Source organism: Nicotiana tomentosiformis, chromosome 3 (assembly GCF_000390325.3).
Source record: "Nicotiana tomentosiformis chromosome 3, ASM39032v3, whole genome shotgun sequence".
Classification (NCBI taxonomy): domain Eukaryota; kingdom Viridiplantae; phylum Streptophyta; class Magnoliopsida; order Solanales; family Solanaceae; genus Nicotiana; species Nicotiana tomentosiformis.
The window spans coordinates 134835845-134863337 of NC_090814.1; the positions used below are offsets into that span (position 1 = coordinate 134835845).

General features: G+C 36.8%; 3 protein-coding genes across 3 annotated transcripts; 2 read left to right on the plus strand and 1 right to left on the minus strand.

The window, feature by feature from the left end:
• Positions 1–10468: 10468 nt before the first annotated feature.
• LOC104111720 (respiratory burst oxidase homolog protein C) lies at positions 10469–17629 on the plus strand. Its single transcript, XM_009621477.4, has 12 exons — positions 10469–11396; positions 11525–11687; positions 11786–11834; positions 11953–12066; positions 12152–12580; positions 12900–13283; positions 13388–13483; positions 13941–14056; positions 14195–14297; positions 14600–14673; positions 15786–16360; positions 16999–17629. Exons 1-12 carry the CDS (start codon positions 10793–10795, stop codon positions 17106–17108), a joined length of 2817 nt encoding a protein of 938 aa, XP_009619772.1. The 5' UTR covers positions 10469–10792; the 3' UTR covers positions 17109–17629.
• A 1154-nt stretch (positions 17630–18783) lies between these two features.
• Positions 18784–21714, minus strand: LOC104111719 (multiple organellar RNA editing factor 1, mitochondrial-like). The gene is made up of 4 exons (XM_009621476.4): positions 21249–21714; positions 20069–20166; positions 19917–19982; positions 18784–19799 (listed from the first exon to the last, which is right to left on the minus strand). The coding sequence occupies exons 1-4, from the start codon at positions 21620–21622 to the stop codon at positions 19069–19071; spliced, it is 1269 nt and encodes a 422-aa protein (XP_009619771.1). The 5' UTR covers positions 21623–21714; the 3' UTR covers positions 18784–19068.
• Positions 21715–23227: 1513 nt separating this feature from the next.
• Positions 23228–24069, plus strand: LOC138908535 (uncharacterized). The gene is made up of 2 exons (XM_070199212.1): positions 23228–23379; positions 23487–24069. Exons 1-2 carry the CDS (start codon positions 23228–23230, stop codon positions 24067–24069), a joined length of 735 nt encoding a protein of 244 aa, XP_070055313.1.
• The last annotated feature ends 3424 nt before the right edge of the window (positions 24070–27493 follow it).

Consider the following 27493-nt stretch of genomic DNA (forward strand, 5'->3'; position numbering starts at 1 on the left):
TCGAATTCGAAGTAATGTAGCCCGTAGGCGTAATGGTCGAGTGAGTGCTTGCTCAAACTCGAAATAAAAGTAGCCCGTAGGCTTAGTGGTCGAGTGAATGATTCGAACTCGAAGTAATGTAGCCCGTAGGTATAATTGTCGAGTGAGTGCTTGCTCGAACTCAAAATAAAAGTAGCCCGTAGGCTTAGTAGTCGAGTGAATGATTCGAACTCAAAGTAATGTATCCCGTAGGCATAATGGTCGAGTGAGTGCTTGCTCGAACTCTAAATAAAAGTAGCCCGTAGGCTTAGTGGTCGAGTTTATCTTAATTCTGTTTGCATAATAAATCCCCAAATAGAGGAATTTCTCTTGGATATAAGATATCGGTAAAGAAGAGAACTTTATTTGCAAGTCATTATACATGTGTTCATGTTTCGCGTCTGGGTTCGGGCCAACTATATGAGCATGGTTCGTTTTGACCATTTGGCTCTTACAAATTTTCCTATTGGAACCTCGTTATTGCGAAATAACTTTCTTGCATCAGAACTTGATATATTTGAGGGCTAATGCCCCCCCTCCCCAGTATTTGAGGTCAATTGTAAAGAGGCCTCAGATACTGTTGTAAGTGCAGCACGATCATTGGTTGCCTCATTAAAAAACTTGCCGAAAAACCCATTTGGGATAAAACCGGTCTAAGGGGAAAAGAGTGCAACGCGTGCTTTCAGACCTAAGGCTTCATATTGAAGGATCCATCTTAGCTCCTGATCGGACTTCTGCTGGGGTTAGTTTTGAAATGTAAATGAATATGGGAGGGTCGTACCTTAACAGTAGTATCGTTTTAGATGTGACACATTCCAATTGCTTGATAGTTGTTTGCCGTTTATAATGCCGAGCTTGTATGATCCCTTTCCGACGTTCTCGAGAACCTGATATGGTCCTTCCCAGTTCGGTCCTAGTTTTCCTTCGTTCGAATTTAGGGTATTAAGGGTGACTTTTCTTAGCACTAAGTCCCGGGGCTTAAAATGGCGAAGCTTGGTTCTTCGATTATAGTATCTTTCGATTCGTTGCTTTTGGGCAGCCAATTGGACGAGAGCAGCTTCTCATTTTTCATCCGATAATTCGAGGCTAGAGTTCATAGCCTCGTTATTTTACAGTTCTGTTGTGTATCAAAATCTGGCACTGGGTTCGTCGACTTCGACGGGTATCAAGGCTTCGGACCCATATACTAAGGAGAATGGGGTTGCCCCCGTACTAGACTTTGATGTTGTTCGATATGCCCAAAAGACTTCGGGTATGATTTCTCTCCATTTTCCTTTGGCGTCGTTCATCCTCTTCTTTAGGTTTTGAATGATAGTTTTGTTCGTTGATTCGGCCTGTCCGTTCCTACTGGGGTAATACGGTGTTGAGAATATCCTTCTTATTTTGTGATCTTCGAAGAATTTCGTCACTTTGCTGCCAACAAATTGTTTCCCATTGTCACACACTATTTTGCCGGGTATTCCGAATCGACATACGATATGATTCCAGATAAAGTTTATAACCTCTCTCTCTCTCTTACTTTCTTGAACGCCTGTGCTTCAACCCATTTAGAGAAATAGTTAGTCATAAATAAAATGAATTTAGCTTTACCTGGGGTCGATGACAGAGGGCCGACGATATCCATTCCCCATTTCATGAATGGCCATGGGGACAAGACTGAGTGAAGTTGCTCCCCGTTTCGATGGATCATTGGTGCAAACCTTTGACATTTGTCACATTTTCGAACAAATTCCTTCGCATCTTTGCCCATATCGACCCAATAATACTATGTCCTGATTATTTTTGGACTAGTGGATATGCACCAGAGTGATTCCCACAAGTGCCCTCGTGCACCTCATGTAGGATGTAATCGGTATCTCCTAGACCCAAGCATACTACCAATGGTTCATCGAATGTCCTTCGGTATAGCGTACCATCTGAAGCCAACGTGAATCGAGCATTTTTAGTCCGTAGTGCCCTTGAATCTTTAGGGTCCGATGGGAACTTTCCGTTCTTTAAGTATTCAATATACTTATTTCTCCGATCCTAGGTTAAGCTCGTAGAATTTATCTCGGCATGACCTTCTTCGATCATAAATCTTGAGAGTTGAACGATGGTCCCCGAGCTCAAGTCACCTTCCACGACCGATGAACCCAAATTCGCAAGTGCATCGGCCTCACTGTTTTGCTCTCGTGGAACATACTGTAAAGTCCATTGTTTGAAATGGTGCAAAGTGACATGTAGTTTGTCCAAATACCTTTGCATTCTATCTTCTCGAACTTCGAAAGTTTTGTTTACTTGACTTACCACCAGCAAAGAGTCACATTTGGCTTCAATGACTTCTGCTCCCAAGTGTTTAGCTAGCTCAAGACCTGCAATCATGGCCTCATACTCGACCTCGTTGTTAGTCAACCTGGTAGTTTTAATAGATTTCCTATTAGTTTTGCCCGTGGGTGGCTTTAAAACTATGCCTAGTCCGGACCCCTTCACGTTCGAAGCCCCGTCCGTAAAAAGGGTCCATACCCCCGATGACGTACCCAATTTCAACAGGAGTTCTTTTTTGACTTCGGTATGAGGGTTGGCGTGAAATCGGCCACGAAGTCTGCTAAAATTTGAGACTTAATGGCTTTACGGGGTTGATATTCAATATCATACCCACTGAGTTCAACGGCCCATTTGGCCAATCGGCCTGATAGTTCGGGCTTGTGCAAAATATTACGAAGCGAGTAAGTGGTTAATATGCATATGGGGTGACATTGAAAGTACAGTCTTAACTTTCTAGAGGCGCTTATCAGTGCAAGTGCCAATCTTTCTAGGTGTGGATATCTAGTTTCTGCTTCACCCAAGGTCCGACTTATATAATAAATGGGAAATTGCGTACCTTGCTCTTCTCGAACTAGGACACCGCTTACCGCGATTTCCGATACTGCCAAGTACAAGAAAAGTTTTTTGTCTGTTTTTGGAGTATGAAGTAGTAGTGGGCTCGATAGATATCGTTTTAGTTCCTTTAATGCCTGTTGGCATTCCGGGGTCCAACCGAAATTGTTCTTCTTTTTGAGTAGAGAGAAAAATTTGTGACTTCGATCTGATGATCTCTAAATGAATTGGCCTAAGGCTGCAATCCGTCCCGTTAGCCTTTGTACATCTTTCACGCTGTCCACGATGGTGATGTCTTCGATAGCCTTGATTTTGTCGAGGTTAATCTCGATTCCCCTATTTGACACCATGAAGCCGAGGAACTTGCCCGAACCGACCTCGAAAGCACATTTTTCGGGGTTGAGCTTCATGTTGTATTTCCTCAAAATTTCGAACGTTTCTTGCAAATGGGTCAAATAGTCCTCTGCGCGCAGCGACTTAACTAGCATGTCATCAATATAAACTTTCATTGATTTACCTATTTGTTCTTCGAACATTTTATTTACCAGGCGTTGGTAAGTAGCCCCTGCATTTTTTATCCCGAAGGGCATCACATTATACAATATGTTCCATACTTGGTGACAAATGAAGTCTTTTCCTGGTCCTCCGGGTTCATCTGGATTTAATTATACCCGGAATAGGCATCGAGAAAAGTGATGATCTTGTGGCCGGCCGTGGCATCGAGGATGCTTTGTTCAAATCCTTATAGTCCACGCATATTCTAAGTTTGTTCCCCTTTTTAGGCACTACAACTACATTGGCTAGCCATTCGGGATATTTTACCTCCCGAACGGACCCTATCTTGAGAAGTTTGGTTACCTCGTCCTTTATGAATGCGTGTTTTACCTTGGACTGGGGTCTTCTCTTTTGCTTCACCGGTCTTAACCTAGGGTCCAAGCTTAGCCGATGCGTCTTTATGTACGGTAGGATCCCTGTTATATCTAAATGGGACCAGGCAAAGCAATCGATGTTATCGATAAGAAATTGAATAAGTTTCTTCCTGAGTTCGGGGCTCAACCTCTTTCCCAGGAATACCTTCCGTTTGGGCCAGTGCTTGATTAGCGTGACTTGCTCCAGTTCCTCAATCGTTGATTTGGTGGCGTCGGAGTCATCGGGAATCATGAAGGATCGAGGGATCCTCTGATAATCTTCTTCGATCTTCTGGTTATTTGGTTGGGTCAAGGCCGATGTATGTGATTGCTATTTGGTATCTCGTTCCCCTTCTGAGCCCGATCCCTTTACTGGCGAATGTGAGGATATTGGTTTCGCTTCCTCAACAGCGAACATTTCTCTTGCGGCTAGTTGTTCTCCGTACACTGTTTCGACCCCTCTCGATGTTGGGAATTTGAGGACCTGGTGTAGGGTCGAAGGTACAACTCCCATGTTGTGGATCCATGGCCTTCCAAAAAGAGTGTTGTATCTCATGTCGCCTTCGATCACGTGGAACTTCGTTTCCTGTATGGTTCTGACCACGTTTATTGGTAGAATTATCTCGCCTTTGGTGGTTTCACATGCCATATTGAATCTGTTTAGAACCAGGGTTGCGGGTACGATCTGGTCCTACAGGCCGAGTTATTCTACGACCTTCAATATGATGATGTTGGCCGAGCTACCTGGATCAATCAACACACGCTTAACTTTAGTTTTATTTATGAGTACAGATATTACCAGTGCATCGTTATGAGGTTGTATGATTCCTTCTGCATCTTCATCATTGAAGGACAAAGTTCCTATTGGTGTATAATCTTGAGTTCGAGATCGCTTTTCTCTCACAATTGATGTCTTAGTGCGTTTAAGCACTGGTCCCCGAGGGATATTGGTGCCGCCGATGATCATGTGAATGACGTGCTGTGGTTCTTCTTGTTTGTTTTGCTTGCCGAAATCCCTGTTTTTAAAATGGTTCTTCGCCTTATCGCTCAAAAATTCTCGAAGGTGCCTTTTGTGAATTACTAGGCTACTTCCTCTCTTAGTTGCCTGCAATCTTTTGTTCTGTGGCCATGATATTCGCACATTTGATTTGGATTCCTCTGGGCAGGATCGGTCTGCATGGGTCGAGGCCATTTAGTATCTTTGATGCATCCGATAGCGGAAATGATGGCGGATGCATCAATGCTGAAGTTATATTCCGATAGCCGAGGTGCTTCCTTAGATCCGGCATGCCTATCGAACCTACTTATGTTCATCAGCCCCTGGGACCCTTGACCTCAATCACTTCTTTTGTTATTTTGTCCGAGGTTATGTCCCGATTCACTAACTCTGTGGCTTCCGTTGTACGGTTAGTATCGATCCCCGATCGAACCTCGTTCTCGATTAGTACCCTTTCGAACAGTGGGTTCAGACCCCAATTAATCATCTTCGACGCTAATTTTTGATTGGTACCGATTGTGCACGTCGCCCCACGTGATAGCTGAGTATTCGATTAGGTTATGCTTTAATCACCGTGAAGCCGTCGAACTTTGTTCATTCAAACCTTGAGTGAAAGCCTGAACAACCCAATCGTATGTGAATGGTGGCAAGTCCATTCGTTCCATTTGAAAACGAGATACGAACTCCCTCACCATGTCGTTATCCTTTTGTCTTACCTTGAAGGGGTCCTATTTCCTTGTTGCGACTTTTATGATGCCGACATGTGCTTTCACAAAAGAATCTGCTAACATGGCGAACGAGTCGATGGAATTTGGTGGTAGGTTGTGATACCAAATCATTGCCCCCTTCGAGAGGGTCTCTCCGAATTTTTTTTAACAATACAGATTCGATTTCATCGTCTTCTAAATCATTGCCCTTGATGGAACATGTGTAAGAAGTGACGTACTCATTGGGATCGGTCGTTCCGTCATATTTGAGAATTTCGGGCATACAGAATTGTTTGGGGATTGGTTTCGGGGCTACGCTCGAGAGAAAAGGTTTTTGCACGAACTTTTTCGAATCCAACCCTTTTATCATTGGTGGAGCTCCCGGGATATGATCGACCCTAGAGTTATAAGTTTCTAATTTTTTATCGTTGGCTTCGACTCGCTTTGTGAGTTCCTCGAGCAATTTAGCAATTTCGGGAGTAGTCCCCTATTCTTGCTCATTTGACTTCACTATGGCTGGCCTCGTTATGTGGGTGATTTCTCGAGGTAGATTGGGCTCCGGCCTGCTTTGTAGCTGGGTCTGGCTCTGCAACTGAGCTATTGCTGCATGTTGGGCTTGCAATATTTTGAAAATCATACGCAAGCTAATGTCGTTTTCCTCGACGTTATGGATATCTCGACCTGCAGACTGAGTACCACCATGGATGCTATTCTCGGGTTCAGCATGTAGGTTCGCCTCAATGGCTACATGCGAATTGATATTTATTGGCGCTCCGATTCGAGCTCCAACGGCGTTTACAAGTGGTCTTTCAGTACTGGGTGTCAACTTGTTGTTTTTGTCTTGAAGGCAGGCTCCGTTGTCGGTTGGTGAAGCCATTTGATTGGTGGTTAGTCGTAGCTAATCCGAAATTCAAGATATTTTTGGAAACAAGCGCAAAACACAATGGCGTATTTTTCAGATTCGTATCAAATAACCACTGTTATCCTTAGCCCCACGGTGAGCGCCAAACTGTTTACCCGAAAAATTGGATAGAGTTGAATTTACACGTAGTTCTAAGGATATGTGATATAGCTTAATAAGGAAATATCAAATATGAATTACAAAGAATGTAAAATAAACAAAGTTGTAAAGAAGACGATTTTTAGGACTAAGCAAGATGGATCAGTTTTTTAGGCTTAAAAGAGGAACTCTTGAATATAAGAGGATATGGTGCTTGAATTACAATGTGAGCTCTATATGAAAAACTGCCTCCAGAAATGATAACCCTCCCCCTTTATAATAGAGGGATCTTACTTTAAATATAATTAAAAATACTCAGTGGAAAGTCCATGATAGATCAGCTTTTTCACAATTCCTGCCAAGATTCTCTCCTCTAGTGGGATTGCAATGACTTTTGTCTGCGAGCTCGATCTTGACTCGAGCTCTCGATCTTGGCTTGAGCTCGATCCAGACTCGAGCTCTCGATCTTGGCTTAAGCTCGATTCTGACTCGGACCCTTGAATTGATTCGGAGTCAATGTTGGTCGGTCTCTGGATCGTAAGCTTGATAGCTTTACTTTGCATCATAGTTTGATTTGGATTCGAGCTTGATAATGATATCGAACTCGACATTGATCGGCCCCTCGGGTTCGAAGCTTGTTTGTACCATCTTCGGAACCCATCTCGAAGTCTCACCTCGATCGCTTATCTTTCGAACTCGATCAGACGTACGAAGGCAAAAATCTATTTCGACCGTATACAAGTTCAAAGAAGAGTTCTCCAACTACTTAAATGAATCTGATTTGCTGGTTTATTTGTGAGAAAATAAGAATATAGTTCCATTATATTTCATCAACCAATGAGCAAAAGAGTCATAAATATGACCTCTACACTAATTCTATTAAGCATACTTGCACAAATTCGATCTGTGAAAATTTGAGAAGACTATGAATTGATCAAATTGATCTTATAATTCCATCCAGATATTATATAAAAGGCAAAAAATTACTTAAGGTCTAAAATATGCTTTTACTCAACTTAATAATCCACACTTATATACATTGGGTCCAAACTACGTATATTCATATGTCCTTGTGTCGTCAGCACAAAAATAGGCAATCGTAAAAATAGGCAGCTAAATCTTTGCCAAGAAAAAATGATCCATTGCGTACAATAACTGATATTCTAAGTGGGATTATACTAATAATAACATCCACTATACATATACGACTCATAGACCGACCATAGTAATCACTTCAATCACGGCAGTAATAAAATCATGCGCATATGCTGACGGAAGGTGAAGAAAACTAATCAAGGCAAGGAATTAATGTTTGGTTTAGTTAAATTTAACAAATCAAACGATTTTGTGATTTAGACATTTATTGACGAATTGGGATTGCCACTTCCAACTTATCGTTATCTAGTACTTGCATCTCACCACAATTTCACAGCACAAAAGAAACACTGCCATTTGTGCTTTGTTTATAATGTCTTAGGAGGTCATTTAGTTAAAAATAATTGGGATTAATTAATATTATAGAGATTAGTAATGCAAGGATTGTATGAAGGTTTAATCTAACATATTACAAACTAAAAATAGAATGTATAATTTAAGATTCGTGTTTACTGTTTAGAAAAAATAAAATTTTGTTACTATTGTAATACTTATTTTCGTCATTTAATTTTTTTATCCATGTATTAGTAATACTCGTATTCTTATTTCATATTCTATCTTGTAATAAAATAATACATTGATTCTAGTATAACTTATATATAATAAAATTATTTATGAGGAAAACAAAAGTAATAGCAACCAAACATGGTACAAAATAATGTTGGATTTAATATCGGGATTAAATCCCTTAAAATCCAACCCAACGGCACCTTAGGGTATCAACATACGATGATGATTGTCGTGACTCACAGTTACAACTTTTAGTCAAACGAGATCATCATGTATTAATCATTTTGATAATCCCTCTTTTCGAGTCATTTTGATTTTTGAACGTTAAATTATACTAAGAATTCCTTTTTAGTAGGATCCGAAATCACTGATCGGATTAGCGTGAATATGAAGGCTATATTATGACTTATGAGGAGCTTATTATAGATTATAGAACACACATGCATATCCATACAATGCGTTGGATTATGTCGAATTTAACTTATATAACTGACGGGTTAATATGTTTTTACATTATATGTTTACTATAACATATTCAATAGATTATCTATCTTATTTTCTAAGTAGCAAATTCCATTTATTATATAAGTACAGTTATATGTATTATTCTTAAGTAATTCGATAGCATAATTCTTTTTACATTATTAGCATGCAGAAGTAAAACCCATCTATGCCTCGACAATATGCTCCATCAAATTAGAATGTTTTGAAGTCTTAGTCGTTGCTAATTTAACCTATCTTCAAGACCTCGACAATATGCTCCATCAAATTAGAATATTAGCCATGCAATTCAAAAGCAAAACTTGAATAGTAATGATCATTTATGAAGAAAATAAAAAATTAACTAATTAGCAGCTACCTTAGCCTTTAAATTAAATATGAACACGTTCAGCCAATTAAAACAAGCATATACGACTGATAAATGGTGTAAGTCAATCTGATTAATACATAACGTAAATAAAATCTTGTCTTATCTCTTAAATATGTTGACACTGCTCACATGCATTTCCGCGTGCCAATATTTAGTATAATCTACTGATCAATTATCGCAACTTGAAAATCTTGTCTTATTCTTTTGTTATGATGACTCACAACGAGAATGGATAGCAATATATGTTTTTTTTTGTTGCATATATACCAGTATTAATTTACGTGTAAAAATCTATCAAAATTATTTTTTAAAAATATAGTAGGTATTAATCTATAACTTTAAAAATAATATAAGTTTAATGTTAAAAACTTTAAAGATTTAACCCATATAATTTAAATTTTAGATCCGTCTCTACCTATTTATTAAGCGAAGTAACTACCCAGATTTAAGATATTTAAAAGATACAGTTTTGTAAACTGTACAAAAGTGATAGAAGCGTCAAACAGTACAATGAATTAAACATACGAGACAGATAAAGAAGATTTTAAACCTTTTCTTTTGCTTTCATCTCTTTGAAGTAAAATTTAAGTAAATTAGATTCTTACTTTTTTTCCTCTCTAAGTAACTAGACTAGCTAGATTAATTCGCATTTTCCTCGTTTTTTTTTCTTCCTTTCTTTGACCTAGAAATGTCTCTGATCTAGTGGGCTAGTGGCCTTGCCACCTTATTATACAAGGGCGATGCCTATGGGCTACGTGTGAATAGTTACGAATACAAAACGGACCAATTCAATAATATCTGCTAAAAACTAAGATTTCTTGAAATTTCAATTTCGACCATATGCACTAAATTTAAAGGTTTAGTAGGTAGTTACTCATGAAATGTGGTATTTCCTCTATAAAACTGTTCTGCAGAACAAGTCTTAAATTGAATCATGTATTAAATAAATAAGGTGGAAAATTAGGTCGTTTTCTTAATTAGGTAAATATAATCATATTTTTCCCTCCTCTTCATTAAGAAAAAGAATATGAAAATTTGTACACTTATCTCCTATCATAAATATTTAATCAGATACAAACACGTTAATTATAAATTTCCCCGGATTGCGATGTTAGATTATAACTTTATCTTCAGAAAAATCTTCTATGAGTAGTTGTCTACGTCGTTGCGGCGACTCTGGAGTATAAATTATTGATAACATTAGTCTTGAAATAAGTTTATTTGAAGAAAAATAAGAAAAATGGTAGTATATAATAACGCCATGCATGTACCGGTAGAATAATGCATATGACATAAACAAAATATTCCTTGGTCAAACAAACACTTACCCCCTTCATTTCCTAGCTCTCGCCCTTTTTCTATTTTTCTTTTTTTCTTTTTCAACAGAATGCGGCTCCTTCCCACCATTATATAACTAAAGTTGAAGGCCTCGTTCTTGGAAGAGAAGGTAACGACCACTTCTGTGTTCTGCTTCGAACAAGAAAAATCCCCAATCTTTTATTTGTTTATTAAAATTAGTACACCAAAAAAGAAAGACTCGGTCTTCTTTCTTCCTTTGGTCTGAAACTCCAAAATAGAATACCAATTAAGCTTTTGTCATCTTTTTCCTTCTCGCGTTCATATATACTGGAATATACACCTTTTTCTTAACCTAGCTTCTTTCATTTTCAAGAATTCGAGTTCCATAAATAGTAGGTTCACTACTTTTATTTCAACCTCCCTAAATTAATTCATTCATATTTTTCCTCAAAGAAAAAACTACAGCTAGCAATGCAAAATTCGGAAAATCATCACCCGCACCACCATCACCACCATTCGGACACAGAGATAATTGGAAATGACAGAGCGTCGTACAGTGGTCCGTTAAGCGGACCGTTGAACAAACGAGGCGGCAAAAAGAGTGCGAGATTTAACATCCCTGAATCTACCGACATAGGAACCAGTGTCGGAACCGGCGCCAAGTCCAATGATGATGCCTACGTTGAAATCACTCTCGATGTCCGCGAAGATTCCGTCGCTGTACACAGTGTCAAAACTGCCGGCGGTGATGACGTGGAAGATCCCGAGCTGGCTTTATTGGCTAAAGGTTTAGAGAAGAAGTCCACTTTAGGATCTTCACTTGTCCGAAATGCTTCTTCTAGAATTCGGCAAGTGTCGCAAGAGCTCAGGCGTTTGGCTTCCTTAAATAAACGCCCAATTCCTACTGGTAGATTTGATAGGAATAAATCAGCTGCTGCTCATGCTCTTAAAGGTCTAAAGTTTATTAGCAAAACTGACGGCGGCGCTGGTTGGGCCGCCGTCGAGAAGCGGTTCGATGAGATTACCGCTTCCACTACTGGCTTGCTTCCTCGTGCCAAGTTTGGAGAATGTATAGGTAAATTTAAATGAATTTTAGTCACAACCAATAATTATTTCGTGCTGAATACTTTGTCTTATCTTATGGTTTTGATTTCTTGAGCTTGTTAAACTGAAAAAAAGAAAATCTATATTTTCCAATGTTAGGTATGAATAAGGAGTCTAAGGAATTTGCTGTAGAGCTATATGATGCGCTAGCTCGGAGGAGAAATATTACAACTGATTCCATTAACAAAGCACAGCTCAAAGAGTTCTGGGACCAAGTGGCTGACCAAAGTTTTGATTCTCGGCTTCAAACTTTCTTTGACATGTAAGGATTAATTACAGTTCTATACATTTTATCTGTACATTAGTTAAGCATCTCAGATCAATAGTTGAGATCTGAATCGTGTGATGAATTAAATGCAGGGTTGATAAAGATGCTGATGGTAGAATCACAGAAGAAGAAGTCAGAGAGGTATATATTTTTTAATTCTATTTTATTTACTATTTTATTATACGTCAGAAACTCGGAATGACATTGACAAAGTCGTTCCTAATTTTTTTTAATTACTAAAATTGATTTGCATTTGCAGATTATAGGCCTTAGCGCGTCTGCCAACAGGCTGTCAACAATCCAGAAACAAGCTGATGAATACGCGGCTATGATCATGGAAGAGTTGGATCCTAACAACCTCGGATATATTATGGTAATTTAGTGGCATTAATTAATTAGACTATTAAATCTATAATCCTAAGTTGAAAATTAACTGTTAATGCTATGATATTGAACAGATTGAGAACTTGGAAATGCTTTTATTGCAAGCTCCAAATCAGTCAGTGCAAAGAGGAGGCGAAAGCCGGAACTTAAGTCAAATGCTAAGTCAAAAACTTAAGCATACACAAGAGAGAAATCCAATAGTAAGATGGTACAAGAGTTTTATGTACTTTTTGCTGGATAATTGGCAAAGAGTTTGGGTATTGTTACTTTGGATTGGAATTATGGCTGGTCTATTTACTTGGAAGTATATACAGTATAAAGAAAAAGCTGCATATAAAGTCATGGGTCCCTGTGTGTGTTTTGCCAAGGGTGCTGCTGAAACACTCAAGCTCAACATGGCAATTATTTTACTTCCGGTTTGCAGAAACACAATCACATGGCTTCGTAGTAAAACCAGATTAGGTGCTGCTGTTCCATTTGATGATAACCTTAATTTTCACAAAGTAAGTTGATTATTCCTTTATTTTTAGCGGATTTTCTCATAGGGATTGTTAAACAAATAGTTTATACATATCTTATATATCTGTCTAATCTATTTTTAGTTTAAGAGATTCGGTGTCTTCTTTCTTATATAACCAAAAACATTGCATTGCCTACTTTGACCCAATATTTTGTCCTCTTGAGCTTTAACTTAAAAGGCTCGAGCCTCAATTTCTCCTTCCATTCTGATGTGGAATTTACCTAATTATAAGCTTTACCGTTGGCGGTCCATCGGCTGTTTACACAAAACTAATCGGATTCTTTTTTCCCCCTATTGTTTAGGTGATAGCAGTGGCAATTGCACTTGGGGTTGGAGTACACGGACTATCTCACTTGACATGTGATTTTCCTCGGCTTTTAAATGCTAGTGAAGAAGAATATGAACCAATGAAGTACTATTTTGGAGATCAGCCTGAAAGCTATTGGTGGTTTATAAAAGGAGTAGAAGGGGTAACTGGAATTATAATGGTGGTTCTAATGGCAATAGCATTTACTCTAGCAACCCCATGGTTTAGAAGGAATAGAGTCAGTTTGCCAAAACCATTTCACAAACTCACTGGATTTAATGCCTTTTGGTACTCACACCATCTCTTTGTTATTGTCTATACTCTGTTCATTGTCCATGGTGAAAAGCTATACATTACCAAAGATTGGTACAAGAGAACGGTTAGTAAATATATTCAAATCTTTAGCATTTTCTTTTGTATTTTCATTTAAGTTTCTTTGTTGAAAAGTTGCTAAAATTTGGACTAAATTTTCATAATGTGCAGACATGGATGTACTTAACTATCCCAATCATACTCTATGCTAGTGAAAGGTTGATTAGGGCATTGAGGTCAAGCATCAAAGCTGTTAAGATTTTGAAGGTAAGTCGAATTCGACAAATTGTCGTGTTCGTAATAATTTTAAGGGGAATTCGCATTTTAGTCCCTCAATTATTGACAATTTCCAATTTTAGTCTGTGTGATATTTATTTTAGCATAATTAACCTTCAGTTAATTTAAATTAAAACTTATGATCCTTTGGCTGATAAATCTTTACAATGAGAGATTAACAGCTAAATCATTTATATACACATGCATTAGATATGTTTAACTTCTATTATTACTCCATAATTGGAGGTAATAAAATAGAGTAAATTAATGTATTTCCTATATAAAGGGACCAAAAACACACTAGTTAATTGAAAGTTAGTCAAATATCATAAGGATCAAACTTATAATTTACCTATAATCGAGGGACTAAAAGTACAATTATCCATATAGTCATGAATGTGTGTTAGTAAAAATGAAGATTGACTAATTGATAGTGTGGAAAATGTAGGTGGCAGTATATCCAGGAAATGTCTTGGCACTTCACATGTCAAAGCCACAGGGCTACAAATACAAAAGTGGGCAATACATGTTTGTCAACTGTGCTGCGGTTTCTCCATTTGAGTGGTAGGTGAAGCTTTTTAAATTATTATTATTATTATTATTATTATTTCTCATATCAAGGGTCACTGATAATTACTACGTCTCTCTACGCTGTGTATTTGCTGACTTTAATTCCATTATTGTTATTATTATCGATTTCAGGCATCCATTTTCCATTACTTCGGCCCCAGGAGATGACTATCTCAGTGTCCATATTCGAACTCTTGGTGATTGGACCAGACAACTTAAAACTGTTTTCTCTGAGGTAATTAGTCCTCTAAATATAATTAATTAATTGTACATAATGGCTTAAAATCAACCTCAGTACTTGGAATTTCTGAATTTTATAACCTACATGTCCTTATTATATGCAACATTGTTTTGGCGATATGCATCAAAATAGTAGAGCCTGTGATATCCCACTTTGGATGACAGCTTTAAAAGCAGCCCCTTATACTTTTGCTTTTGTCGTTTTTTTTCTTTTTCCAAAAGTACATTTTAATTTCACTGTGTTAATGTTAATCATTGATCTTAATGAATTAATTATAGTATTTTGGTCTTTGGTAGGTTTGCCAGCCACCACCTAATGGAAAAAGTGGACTCCTCAGAGCTGACTACTTGCAAGGAGAGAATAATCCTAAGTAAGTCTTTCTCCATTCTATAATCCTATTTAGAGCATACTGATTAAGGAAAACAGCTCTCAACAAAATTCAGTATAAAATTAAAAATCCCCCACCTTAATATCTGGAGATACTATTTTAATACTACCAATTTTTTTTATAATTTAATTTAATACTGCGAATGTAATTGTACTTTTCCATTATGTTAGAACTTATGATGATCGTGATTTGTAATGGATACTAGGTCACAATCTGGACTGGACTGGTTGGTATATATAACCAGAAGCGGATCCAGGATTTAAATTCTATGGGTTCAACTTTTGAAGTTTTTAGCAGTGAACCCATTATATATTTAAAGTTATGGGTTCATATATACCATTTTTGCAATTTTAATGGATTTTTACATATAAATTTTTACTACGTGTCGAAAGTTATGGGTTCAATTGAACCCATCGATAATGTAGTACATCCGGCCCTGCATATAACAAACTTGGGATCTCTTTTATCTTAATGAATCTGTACAAGATTTGGATGGACCATTCCTTAAAGTACTGCAGGCTTGTTATTTTGTAAAATTAATGGGATAGGAACAAGGACGGATAAAACAAAAATCAATTATTGGTTGATATTTTATGAAAATGGAATCTTTGCTTGCAAGATATTATAGAGTAAATGGATTTGACATATATCTACTAGCCATGTAAATAATTTTGTAGCAATTTTACCTGCTATAGCAGGTTACTTTTAAGTATCTTTTAAGTGATCTAAGGTAAAAATTTATAAACATTATCTGCTAAGAGGTTAAACTCATTAGTAAAAAAAAAAAATTACTTTTTTCCGAAATTAGTGTTTAATTAGTGTTTAGCCTTAAATTTCAAATCCAGTTTGAAGTTGAATTTCAAAATTTTCAGGAATTCAAAAAGCTATTTTTCACAATTTTTCTCTTCAAATCACTCACAAAAATTCAACAACAATACTAAACTGATATTTATGTCCAAAAACAACTCCAATTTTTCAGATCCCATTTTCAACTTTTTTTTTTTAATTTTGTTTTTTGAAATTTCACAATTCTTATGTCCCTAGTAATTATATAGCATAGCTAATGGAAAATTTCCAATGTGTGATGATTGCAGTTTCCCAAGGGTGTTAATAGATGGACCATATGGAGCACCAGCACAAGACTACAAGAAATATGAGGTGGTTTTGTTGGTGGGTCTTGGAATTGGAGCCACACCAATGATCAGTATTGTTAAAGACATTGTCAACAACATGAAGGCAATGGACGAAGAAGAAAATTCTTTAGAAAATGGAGACAATAATAATATGGCACAAAATTCTAGCCCAAATATTGCACAAAAGAGAGGTAATAAATCAGATTCAGCAAGTGGAAGAAATAACTTCAATACAAGGAGAGCATATTTCTATTGGGTTACTAGAGAACAAGGTTCATTTGATTGGTTTAAAGGTATAATGAATGAAGCTGCTGAAATGGACCATAAGGGAGTTATTGAAATGCACAATTATTGTACTAGTGTTTATGAAGAAGGTGATGCTCGTTCTGCTCTTATTACTATGCTTCAGTCTCTTCACCATGCCAAAAATGGTGTTGACATTGTATCTGGCACCAGAGTTAAGTCGCATTTTGCTAAACCTAATTGGCGAAATGTCTACAAACGCATTGCTCTCAACCACCCTGATGCTAAAGTTGGTAAGTATTTATCTTCTTCTAATTTCATTTCATGTTTTTCTTTTCTAGACTTAGAGCCCGTTTTAATTGACTTAAAAAAAAGTGACTTTTCACCTTAAATAATTTTAAGCCAAAAAGCAATCAACTTATTATTTTTGGTTTGTTTAAACAGCTTTAAACTTATTTTTAATCACTTTTTGATTTTGCTAAATATCAAAAAAGCGTTTAAAAGTTTATTTGACCAGTTTATAAGCCAATCCAAGGCCTTTAAAGTCTCACGATTTTATCTTGTAACCTAAAAGGCCAAATGGACGATTGAATTCCTCAATTCGTCCAACTTTCTCTCTCATTATGACGTGGGATTTGGCTTAATGCAAATTTCATAACAAATTTCTTTTAAATTTAGCCGTTAGTGATCCATGAGCTGTTATGCTTATTGAGATAGATATATCTCCCACAAAAATATCAACTTCTACGTGTTAAAAAACCTTTAGACTTTTTGGTATCTATGTCCTTATTAAAGTTAAAAAAGATTGTTTAATTGGTCAAGTTTTTCTTTGTGAAAGCAATTGGCACTTAGATCACTTTCAATTTCCTGTCAAGACATCAATTGTCGATGGCTTAATTACTCGTTTTTTCCCTTTTTTGACAATTTGCAGGGGTCTTCTATTGTGGGGCACCAGCACTGACCAAAGAGCTAAGACAACACGCTTTGGATTTTTCACACAAGACATCCACCAAGTTTGATTTCCATAAAGAAAATTTTTGATCAAAGAATAGACCATTAAGCAGAGCATTTTAAAAACAGCTAAGGACACAAGTTGTTTTCTAGAATCTACCACCTCTCCCTATTGTGTACAGATAATGTTGCACTTCAAGTTGATATATAGTTGTGGTTGTGATGTTACTATATTACAAAATAATAAGATTATTTCTAGTATATAGATAGATACCAAGGGAATTAAGAATGTGCCTTCCATAAATTGAGAGGCAAATACCAAGGCAGGCAGAAGATAGTGGAGTTGAACCTCTTTTGATGGGTGCCACCCACCAGTAAAATTTGATTTTCTAAGGTGGCTGTCATCATTTTTGTTATTGTTTAATTTTTTTGGGTACTTTTTTATGTGGTGGAATAGAAAGCCAACGAGCCACCAACTTAGTAATTATTGACCATGATACGTCTATGTTTAATTAATAGTTTCCAGTAATAATTTTGACTAGGCCTTCTTGTATAAAAGAGCTAAATTGTTTGGAGACCATAAGTGAATGCTATAGAATTATTACTCTTTATAGTGGCTGAAAAAATGTTATTATCATTAGTGCCAAAAAAGAAAAAAGAAAAAACATTGATAGTATTAATTTTTCGTTTAACTTCCAGTTGGTTGTCTTCACCTTCGACAAAGGCGTCCCTTTCCGTAGCTCTTCACCCAAAGTCTTTTAAAAAATTAAGGTTAAAATTAAAAATAAAAATTTATTCCACTTATCTAGTATACACAAAGATCATATTTTAGATTATAACCTGCATATCTCATGTTTAGTCCGATAAACCAAACATCTATCAATAAAAATATATCCACCAAATAATTCCATATCATTTAGCTCACGATATTATAATTTCGGGATAACTTCGATGCCAACCAGACTACCCTAAGAGTACTGGACCCTCCACTAATATTTATACTTTGAAGCCAAACATTCGGACTTTCTACATGAATTCCTGCTAATCTCTAACGCAACAATCCGGTGTAAACACGCAAGTGGGATCTGAGGAAGGTAAGATTTATGCAGCCTTACCCCTATCTTGGAAGGGCAGAGAGATTGTTTCCGATAGACCCTCGGCTAAGGATAAAAGGGATACCATACTAACAGTAATACTATTGAGCTAAGGAAGACAAACGGAAACGGTCGACTACCTACTAATCTTCTACCCTAATTCTCGACCTCCACACCCTACTAATCTCTAATGCAAAAATAAGAAATACAGGTTCTTGCCAACGCTTCTCTTCGGCTAACTAGTTGCTGTTTTCAATCTGTTTGAGATTCAAATTGTTATTTATGGAAATAACAAGACTATTGTGAATCAATCAGTTGCTGGCTCTATACAATGGCCTTACCGTTGGTATTGCCTATCCCCCAAAGAGGATTATAAGCTTCTTTGCCAAAAAACATGCATCAAGAGGTACAGTGCTAGACACCATAGGGGAAGCTGCTTTCGTACCTCCAGCCTTTCAAGAATTCGTGAAGTTTTATCATCAAATTTTCCAGTACTTTGACTGCTTTTTGAGCCAAGTTATAGCATGGGGGAGAATACTTAATGTGCAGTCTCCTCAAAGACAAATTTAAAAGCATTTATCATGCAGACCAGTTAAGATTGATCTACTCCCATGAGAAAAGTACGATGCCATAGAAAAAAGAATGACAGAACTAAAAAAAGTCATGAGGCATAGATAAAGTTCCATTCATTCAATTTCCTCTCCTCCCAATTCTTTACCTAAAGAAACTACCCAAGAAAAGCAAATACACAAATCTATGCCTAAAGTGACTATAAACCACATCATCAATTAGTTACTGACAGCCATCATCACTTAACATGTGATGAATAGAAAGAGCAAAGTGACTGCATAATGTCAATCCACACAACAGTGCATAATCGGTTTTCTGTGTGATGCTTACTTGACCATCCTTGGGAGAACATTAAACAGAAGAACAAAGCTCAACTAAATACTCATTTAGCGTTGATTATCTCCTCTGAACCCTCTTTGTTCTGGAGGGGCATAATGTTGATTATCTCCTCCGAAGCCTCTTTCCTCTGGAGGTCCATAACCTCTCTGGTCTCTTTGAGGAAAATGATTTCCTTGCTCTCCTTGATTGTAATTAGCCTGATATTGAGGTCTTGAGTCTTGTCTGCCACTCTGGGAATTATCCCATCTCCCTGGGCTGCTACCTAGAGGTATTTGATGCCTAGGATCCCCAGTTCCTTGAGGCCCATAATTCTGTTGAGGTGAAAAGCTTGGCTGAGGGCCATGATTCCATTGAGAAGGAACATTCTGAGGTGCACTGTAACTCTGCTGAGGCAATGGATTTTGTGGCCGCCCATAGTTTTGCTGTGGAGGACTCTGTGGTGAGCTGTAAATCTGTTGAGGTGGCGGAGAATACTGTTGCGAACCATAGTTCTGCTGGGGTGGAGGATATCTTGGTTGGCCATAGTTTTGTTGGGGAGGAGGACCTTGTGCTGCACCATAGTTCTGCTGGGGTGGAGGACCTTGTGCTGCACCATAGTTCTGCTGGGCTGGAGCACCTTGTGGTGGCCCAAAGTTCTGCTGAGATGGACTCTGCGGTGGGCCATAATTGCCTTGTTGAAACTGTGGGCCTCTTCGAGGCCTGTTACTAGGCCGTGATGGTCTTTGAAACTGTGGAGGAGGAGGTCTCTCAATAATTTCCCCATTGATATATTTGTCACCTGATTTTAATAGCACGAGAGAAGCAAACCCACAAGGGAAACCACAATAAAATTCAAGATAATAACTTTAAAACATAATCATGGTTTTTAAATGCTAATCAAAAATAACATTCAAACCTCCATATTCCTTGTTTACTGGATCAATATAGGAATCAGGGAGTACAAACACAACACCTGGCAGGCCTGATTGCAGACAGAAGCTCTATATTAAAACCAAAAATAAATTTATCGTTGCTCAGAAGGAAAGATACAACATCATATACACTCACCTTCAAACTTCTTTGACGTTTCCTCTGAACACAAGACCTGAAAACCATTGTAAGTTGTTGTGCTCAAGGCATAAATCTTTTTCTTAGCCTCTTCCACACTGCATCATTTAAACAATACGAAGCCACAAAGCAACAAAGTCTTAAGTCAATGATAGGAAGTTCCACCTGATTCGATATCACATTCAACCAAATATTTACTTAAAGGCAGTTAAGTTGGAAAAAACAAGAGATAATTTATTCTATTAATATCACAAATCATACCAATTAGTGATATACAAGAGAAGAAAATATCTTCCAAACACAATAATGCTGAGACTACTATGCAGGCAGTAATAGGAATAATCAAAAGAGTGAAAGACAGCAACAGAATCAATTATATACCAACTAACTTAGAGCTATCTGATAGGACCCTTATCTATGATAAGTTGATAACTCAAAGCTTCCAAGTTCCAATGTATATTGCATTCAAGATATGATTTCGGGTAATACTTCTTCGGCTTTCTTATTGACTGCATATTAACAACTGACATCAGAACCAACTCCAACAAAGTACTTGAGGGAAATGATCATCATTATTATTATTTCAAATACATGTTTTTCCACTTTGAAGCAAACTTGATCTATCTAAACAGAGAGCTCGTCTGACCAAAGATCTTATACCTACATCATTCAATAATTGCAGCTCTTTAAGTTCTAATATATATTGCATTCAAGATATGATTTGGGGTAAAACTTCTTTGGCTTTCTTATTTGACTGCATATTAACAACTGACATCAGAACCAACACCAACAAAGTATCAGAGGGAAATGATCATCATTATTATTTCAAATACAATATCTTTCCACTTTGAAGCCAACTTGATCTATCTAAACAGCGAGCTCAGCTCACCAAAGATCTTATAACTACATCATTCAATAATTACAGCTCTTCAATGAATATATTAATCTTCGGCAGAAATTAAAAGTGTTCAGCCAGAAGATATAACAACAATCTTATTTAACTCAATAGCTTTCAAGCTTATCGAATCATCCTGTACCTACAACATCAAATAATTCCACCTACTTAACGGGTATATATCAAGCATGTAAATACAGAGACTTACTAAAATTAAATTTGACCAGACAGAACATGACTTCCGAAAATAACATATAAAATGCGCAATAATAGAAATTGGCTGACCTTCCAAAGACTTTAGCAGCAGTCTGCACATAAGTCTCAATCATCTCTTCCCTGGTGAGTTGTGTATCTTTAGGAAAATCGATTGTAATAAGCCAATGTTCATAATCACATCCTTCGAAGAGGATCGTATCCGGACCAATTTCATCATCAGCGGGGTTCCGGTTCCGGTCAAATCTCGAGGACTGTGAAACTGCAGATGACCTAAATAGCCTCGACGATTGGTACGGAAACTGAAGAAGCTTAGTAGACGAATTGCTAATTTGGGAGAATGATGGAGGAATTGAAGAAAGAGGATTTGGTTGACGGAATGTTTGAGTGAAAATGGAAGAGGAAACAGAGAGTGCTCGCCGGAGACGGAGACCGTACAGCGCCATCGAAGATGGGTAGGTTCTGAACTTAGGGTTTAGGGTTTAAGAATTGAAATAGAAATAGAGAAGAGAGAGAAGCTTAGGATTGTCATTTGGGAATTTTGAGACTTGGTACTGAAATTCGAGTTATTTTCATTTCGCACCCCTAATGTATGCATCAGTTTCATTTGCACCTCACCTTTTGCTTCCTTTATTTATATATTTTTATTTTATGAATTTTACTACCTTTTATTTTCCCTATGCATCACATTTTTTAGTTGTACCCATTTATGCAACTTCCTTTGTACCTACTCTTGAAAAATTATTAAACATTGGAATAATACCTTTTAAGGCGCTATAGAGTGGTATTAGCTATCGATTGTTTCATGACAATCAATAGATTTCTCACATTCGAGTTCCATGCTTGATACTAGCTTTAAAAGTAAGATTTTCAGAGTTGAGTGTAATTAAGAAATATTTAAGTTCTTCCAATAGGAATAATAGACATAAGAATCCAGTTTCATCATTATTTTTCTATACTAATTGTCTATACGTATAAGCTAGTCTATATTGTTATTATAAAATACGAATTCTAAAGTGAAATGTTGATCGACTGAAAAAAGCTCCACAATTTCAATAGGTGAAAAATATATGTGATGTGTTAATGGACTTTTTATACTCCTTAAGAACCAAATTATTTCTTCAAATAGATAATTTTCATGTCACACAAAATTGTAACCCCAATAATCTAATGGGATCCTCCTACACCAATATTAGACTTTGAAACCAAATATTCATTGACTTCCTCCCCTAAATTGTTGTTCACTTTTAGTGCAAAAATAAGAAATACAGGTTCTTGCCAATGCTTCTCTACGGCTAACTAGTTGTTGTTCTCAATGTGTTTCCCGCCATTCAAATTGATATTTATGGAAATCACAAGACTATTGTGATAGTGTGATCCATGTATCATTATTGGCACTACGGCAGTTCCTATGTTCATCGGATTGTTTTTGACTTTATATTGTTAAACAGAAATTACGTTTCTTAATCCCTTTAGGAACGCTACATTTTTGTGTGCAATTGTGTCATACTGTTTTCTTTTAATTAGTTCGCTTCGTCTCGACACCTTTCATGATATCATGTCACTCACTCCATGTGATCTCATCTTTGCTGCAAATTAGTAGACAACAAACTCTCACACTATATTACTAAATTGTCAACTGAATATTTAGATTTTGTTGGGAAGAAGAAATCCTATCCTAATTCTAAGACTCATGAGGATTTGCTTAGAGATAGAGAAGAAGGGTGAAGAAGAAGAAGAAGAAGAAGAAGAAGATGACCTAGAAGTAGTCGTGTATTCTGCCCACAGAAAAGTTAAGGGTCCTTTGGATGAGTTTATGATAAGATAAATTATATAGTTAGTGAGTTAGGTGGGAGGAATAAATAATTCTGTTATTGCATATGCAAGTCTGTACATATACATGTACAAAGCAATGAATAAGACACACATCGAATTTTTCAATTAGATTTCTTCTTCAATTTCGTACATGGTATCAGAGCAATAAGCTCGATCTAACAGTCGAAACATCAAATCCATTTACATCAGATTCATCATCTAATCAGTAACCTAAAATGCCTGAAACAACAACCACATCTACTGGTGATACGAGTAATGCTGCAAAACTAGTCAGCTATGATATCAATCACCCTTATCATCTCAATAACTCTGATTCACATGGAATGACTCTAGTCAACACTGTGTTTGATGGAAGAGGATACCCAAGGTGAAGGAGATCTATCTCCTGTCTTTGTCAGACAAGAAGAAACTTGGTTTCATCAATGGAGCATGTCAATCTCTAGATCTGAAATCTCCATACCATGAACAATGTAGTTGTGTAAATGACATGATCATCTCTTGTATCCTAAATGCTCTCTCAAAGAATATTGCAGACAGTGTGATATACTCCAAAACTGCAAAAGAGCTTTGGAACAGCCTGGAGCAGAGATTTGGGAGATCAAATGGAGCCAAGCTTTATCATCTACAGAAGGAGTTATCAGGTTTAGTACAGGAAAACAATGACATTGCAGGATACTTCACTAAGCCCAAACTACTGTGGGATGAATTAGATGCTTTAAATGTTATCATATGTTGTCCATGTGTTTGTGTTTGTAAAGGAAAGAAAAAGTTGAATAAGTCTCTTGAGGATCAGAGATTGATCCAATTCCTAATGGGATTAAATGACATCTATGCACAAGCAAGAGGAAATATCCTCATGATGAACTATTTGCCTAGCATAGATATTGCTTATTCACTTCTCTTGCAAGATAAAAATCAAAGAGAAGTTTATGCAAATGCACATTTTTATTCTGAATCAATATTACTCATGGCAGCTGGAGAGGCCAAGCAATATAATGTACAACTTCTAACTGATTTTGCAGCTTTTATGATCACAGGACAAGGGAAGAATTATTAGAAATTTAGAAACCAAACACAAAGAGGAGCAACCATAGCACCAAATATAACAACTGAGGGCAAAAATTTGTTAAACCTCAGCAAAGGTTTAAAGGGAAAAGGAAGTACAATCCAAATGTGTCTTGTACTTATTGTAGAAAAACAGGACATACACAAAAGGACTGCTACATAATTATTGAATTTTCAGAAGATTTTGAGTTCACCAATCACAAAGGTTATCAGAATCAAATTAAAGGAAATGCAGTCCTAACACACGATGAACGTGAGAATTCAGCAGGATAAAGCACTGAGCTCAACAACAGTAATTTTGGACAGCAACTCAGCAAGGAATAAATTGCAGAAATGATGTACATATATAAGCAGGCAAAGTTAGCACATGCAATAAATACATGAATCAATGCTAATTCAGTTGCTGGTATTATTCTAAAATACTTAGGTTCAGTGTTTACTAGTCTAAAATCAGACACTTGAATCATTGATTCAGATGCGTCAGAGCATATGTGTTTTGAACCTAATTCTTTCCTATTTCTAACTCCACTTCCTATACCTTTGAATATCAGTTTATCTAATTCTTTCAAGGTGATTGTTACTCATACATGGAGTATTTCTATTCTGCCATTTCATATCCTGAACACTATGTTACTTGTTCCGGATTTCAAATATAACTTATTGTCAGTTAATAGGTCTTGTGTTCAGATCAAGTATGATTTCCTATTCATATCTATTGGGTGTGTGTTGCATGGCCTTTTAATAGACAGTTCACAAGTTTTTGGTGAAGTTAGAAAGAGACTCTACTTATTGGAGCCAAGTAGTGTTGAGTCTAAGGGGATATTCAGTAGTAATGTACTTTCAATTCCAAAAGGAAGAAATTCCATTTAGAGTCTATTTCCTTTTCTAGTCTAGTTCAAGTTAATGCTACTCCTGATATTGAACTTTGGCATGTAAGATTGGGACACCTCCTATTTTCAGCAATGAATCATTTAGATTTTCTTCATTGTAAGTCAAATTCTAAGTTTATCTGTGATGTTTGTCATAAGGCTAAGCAAACGAGGAATCCTTTTTTTCTGTCAGTAGCATAAAATCTAAGCATATTTTTGAACTTATAAATGTAGACACATGGGGGCCTTATAAGTCAAATACTTACAATGGATTCAAATATTTCCTTACTATAGTAGATGACTATAGTAGAGGAACATGGACATTTTATTAAGTGCAAAAGGCAATATTTTTCCTATGCTTAAATCTTTTCTGTTTATGGTTGAAAGGCAATTCAATGTGAAAGTCATAATGATAAGATCTAACAATGTATTAGAATTGGAAAAAGGTACACAAGAGGCAGGTTTCCTAGCTTCAGAAGGAATTCTGCACCAACTATCTAGTGTAGCAACTTCTCAACAGAAAGGAATTGTTGAGAGGAAGCATAGATACCTCTTAGAGATTGAAAGAGGGTTAATGTTTCAATCCAAGCTACATATGTCATATTGGGGTGAATCTATCCTAACTTCCACACATCTTATTAATAGGATGCCTTCTAGTGTTCTTAAAGGAAAGACACCATATGAGGTTTTATTTCAAGAGAAACCCAAGTATGATCATTTAAGGAATTTTGGATGCCTCTGTTATGCTTATACAGTAGCCCAGGGAAGAGACAAGTTTGATGATAGGGCAACAACTTGTGTTTTGCTTGGTTATCCCTTTCATCATAAGGGATATAAGCTATTAGAATTGTCCACAGAAAGAGTATTTGTGCAAAGGGATGTGAAATTTCATGAATCACACTTTCCTTTTGTTGAAACCAGCACATCACATCACCCTATATTCCCAAGCTCAACATTTACTACAGAACCTACCTATTCACCTTCATCACATGATCAATCCTCACCCATCTCTTTAGAACCTAAAGTTTCTGATATTTTCTCCTCACCATCACCAAATTCTTCATACACTCTTTCTCATCACCAATTGTCTACTAGCCCAGTTCCTTTTCAATTTATCCCAGATACACCACACACTAGCTCACCTGTTTCTATACCACTGAGAAAGTTAGGAAGAGTTTCCAATCAACCAGCCTACTTGAAAGATTATATATGTAGTAACATTATGTTCACAAATGTAGCAGCAACTTGTTTCACTCAACCAAGTAAGCCTAGGGAATTTTTTTTTTCTTGTCACCCAACAATCAACATGTGCTGCAATCCCTCTCTACTATCACAAAACCTAACAATTTTGGACAGGTTTGTCAATATCTATGTTGGATAGAAGCTATGAATTCAGAGATTAAAGCTCTAGAAGATAACCACACATGGGATGTTGTTGAATTACCTAAAGGGAAAAGAGCTCTACCTTGAAAATGGGTATACAAGGTAAAATATTTGTCAGATGAAAGGATTGAAAGGTTGAAAGAAAGGCTGGTGGTCAGGGGGATATCCAAAGAGAAGGAATATATTATAGTGAGAATTTTTCACTAGTGGTGAAAATGACAACCATAAGGTGTTTACTCACTATTGCAGCCAAAAGAGACTGGAATGTGTGTCAATTGGATGTCAACAATGCATTTTCGCATGGTGATCTACAAGAGGAAGTGTACATGAGGTTTCCAACAGGTTTAACACCTCCTAGTCCTAAGCATATTTGTTTACTAAGGAAGTCATTGTATAGTTTAAAGCAAGCTTCCAGGCAATGGTATGCTAGGCTTGTAGGAGCTTTGAGTTTTAAGGGGTGTTCTTCATCATTAAATGATTGCTTACTATTCTTTAAATACAGAGGAAACCTGATTTCTATCGTATCTGTCTATGTAGATGCCATACTGCTTATTGGAGATGACTTGGAAGAAATTCAACATATAAAGACATACATTATTTTTTAGGGATGAAAAGGTTTAATTGTAAGCTAAAAGAGATTTACCTTGGATATGCTGCAGGAATTTGATATCTCCCATTTGTCTCGAGTCAGTTCTCCTCTTGATCATTCTTCCATGTTTCAAGCTGATGATGGTCATCCTTTGCAATATTCAGCAGTATTTCGTCATCTGGTTGGAAAGTTGAACTATCTCACTAGCACTCGCCCGAACCTTTCTTTTGCGGTCCTTACCCTCAGTCAATACATGCAAAGACCCTGTAAGTCTCATTTCTCTACTGCCTTACGAGTGCTCAAATATTTGAGCTCTGATCCAGGTCAAGGAATTCTTCTCTCAGCAGAATACTCATTCTCCTTGCTTGCATTTTGCGATGCTGATTGGGCCTCTTACAAGGATTCTAGGAGGTATGTTAGTGGATTCTTCATCATACTAGGAGGAGCACTCATTTCCTAGAAATCAAAGAAATAAGTGTCGATCTCTCTATCTTCTGCAGAGGCAGAATATAGATCTATGAGAAGAGTAATTGCTGAACTTACATGGTTAGTTCGACTCCTTGAAGATCTCTCTG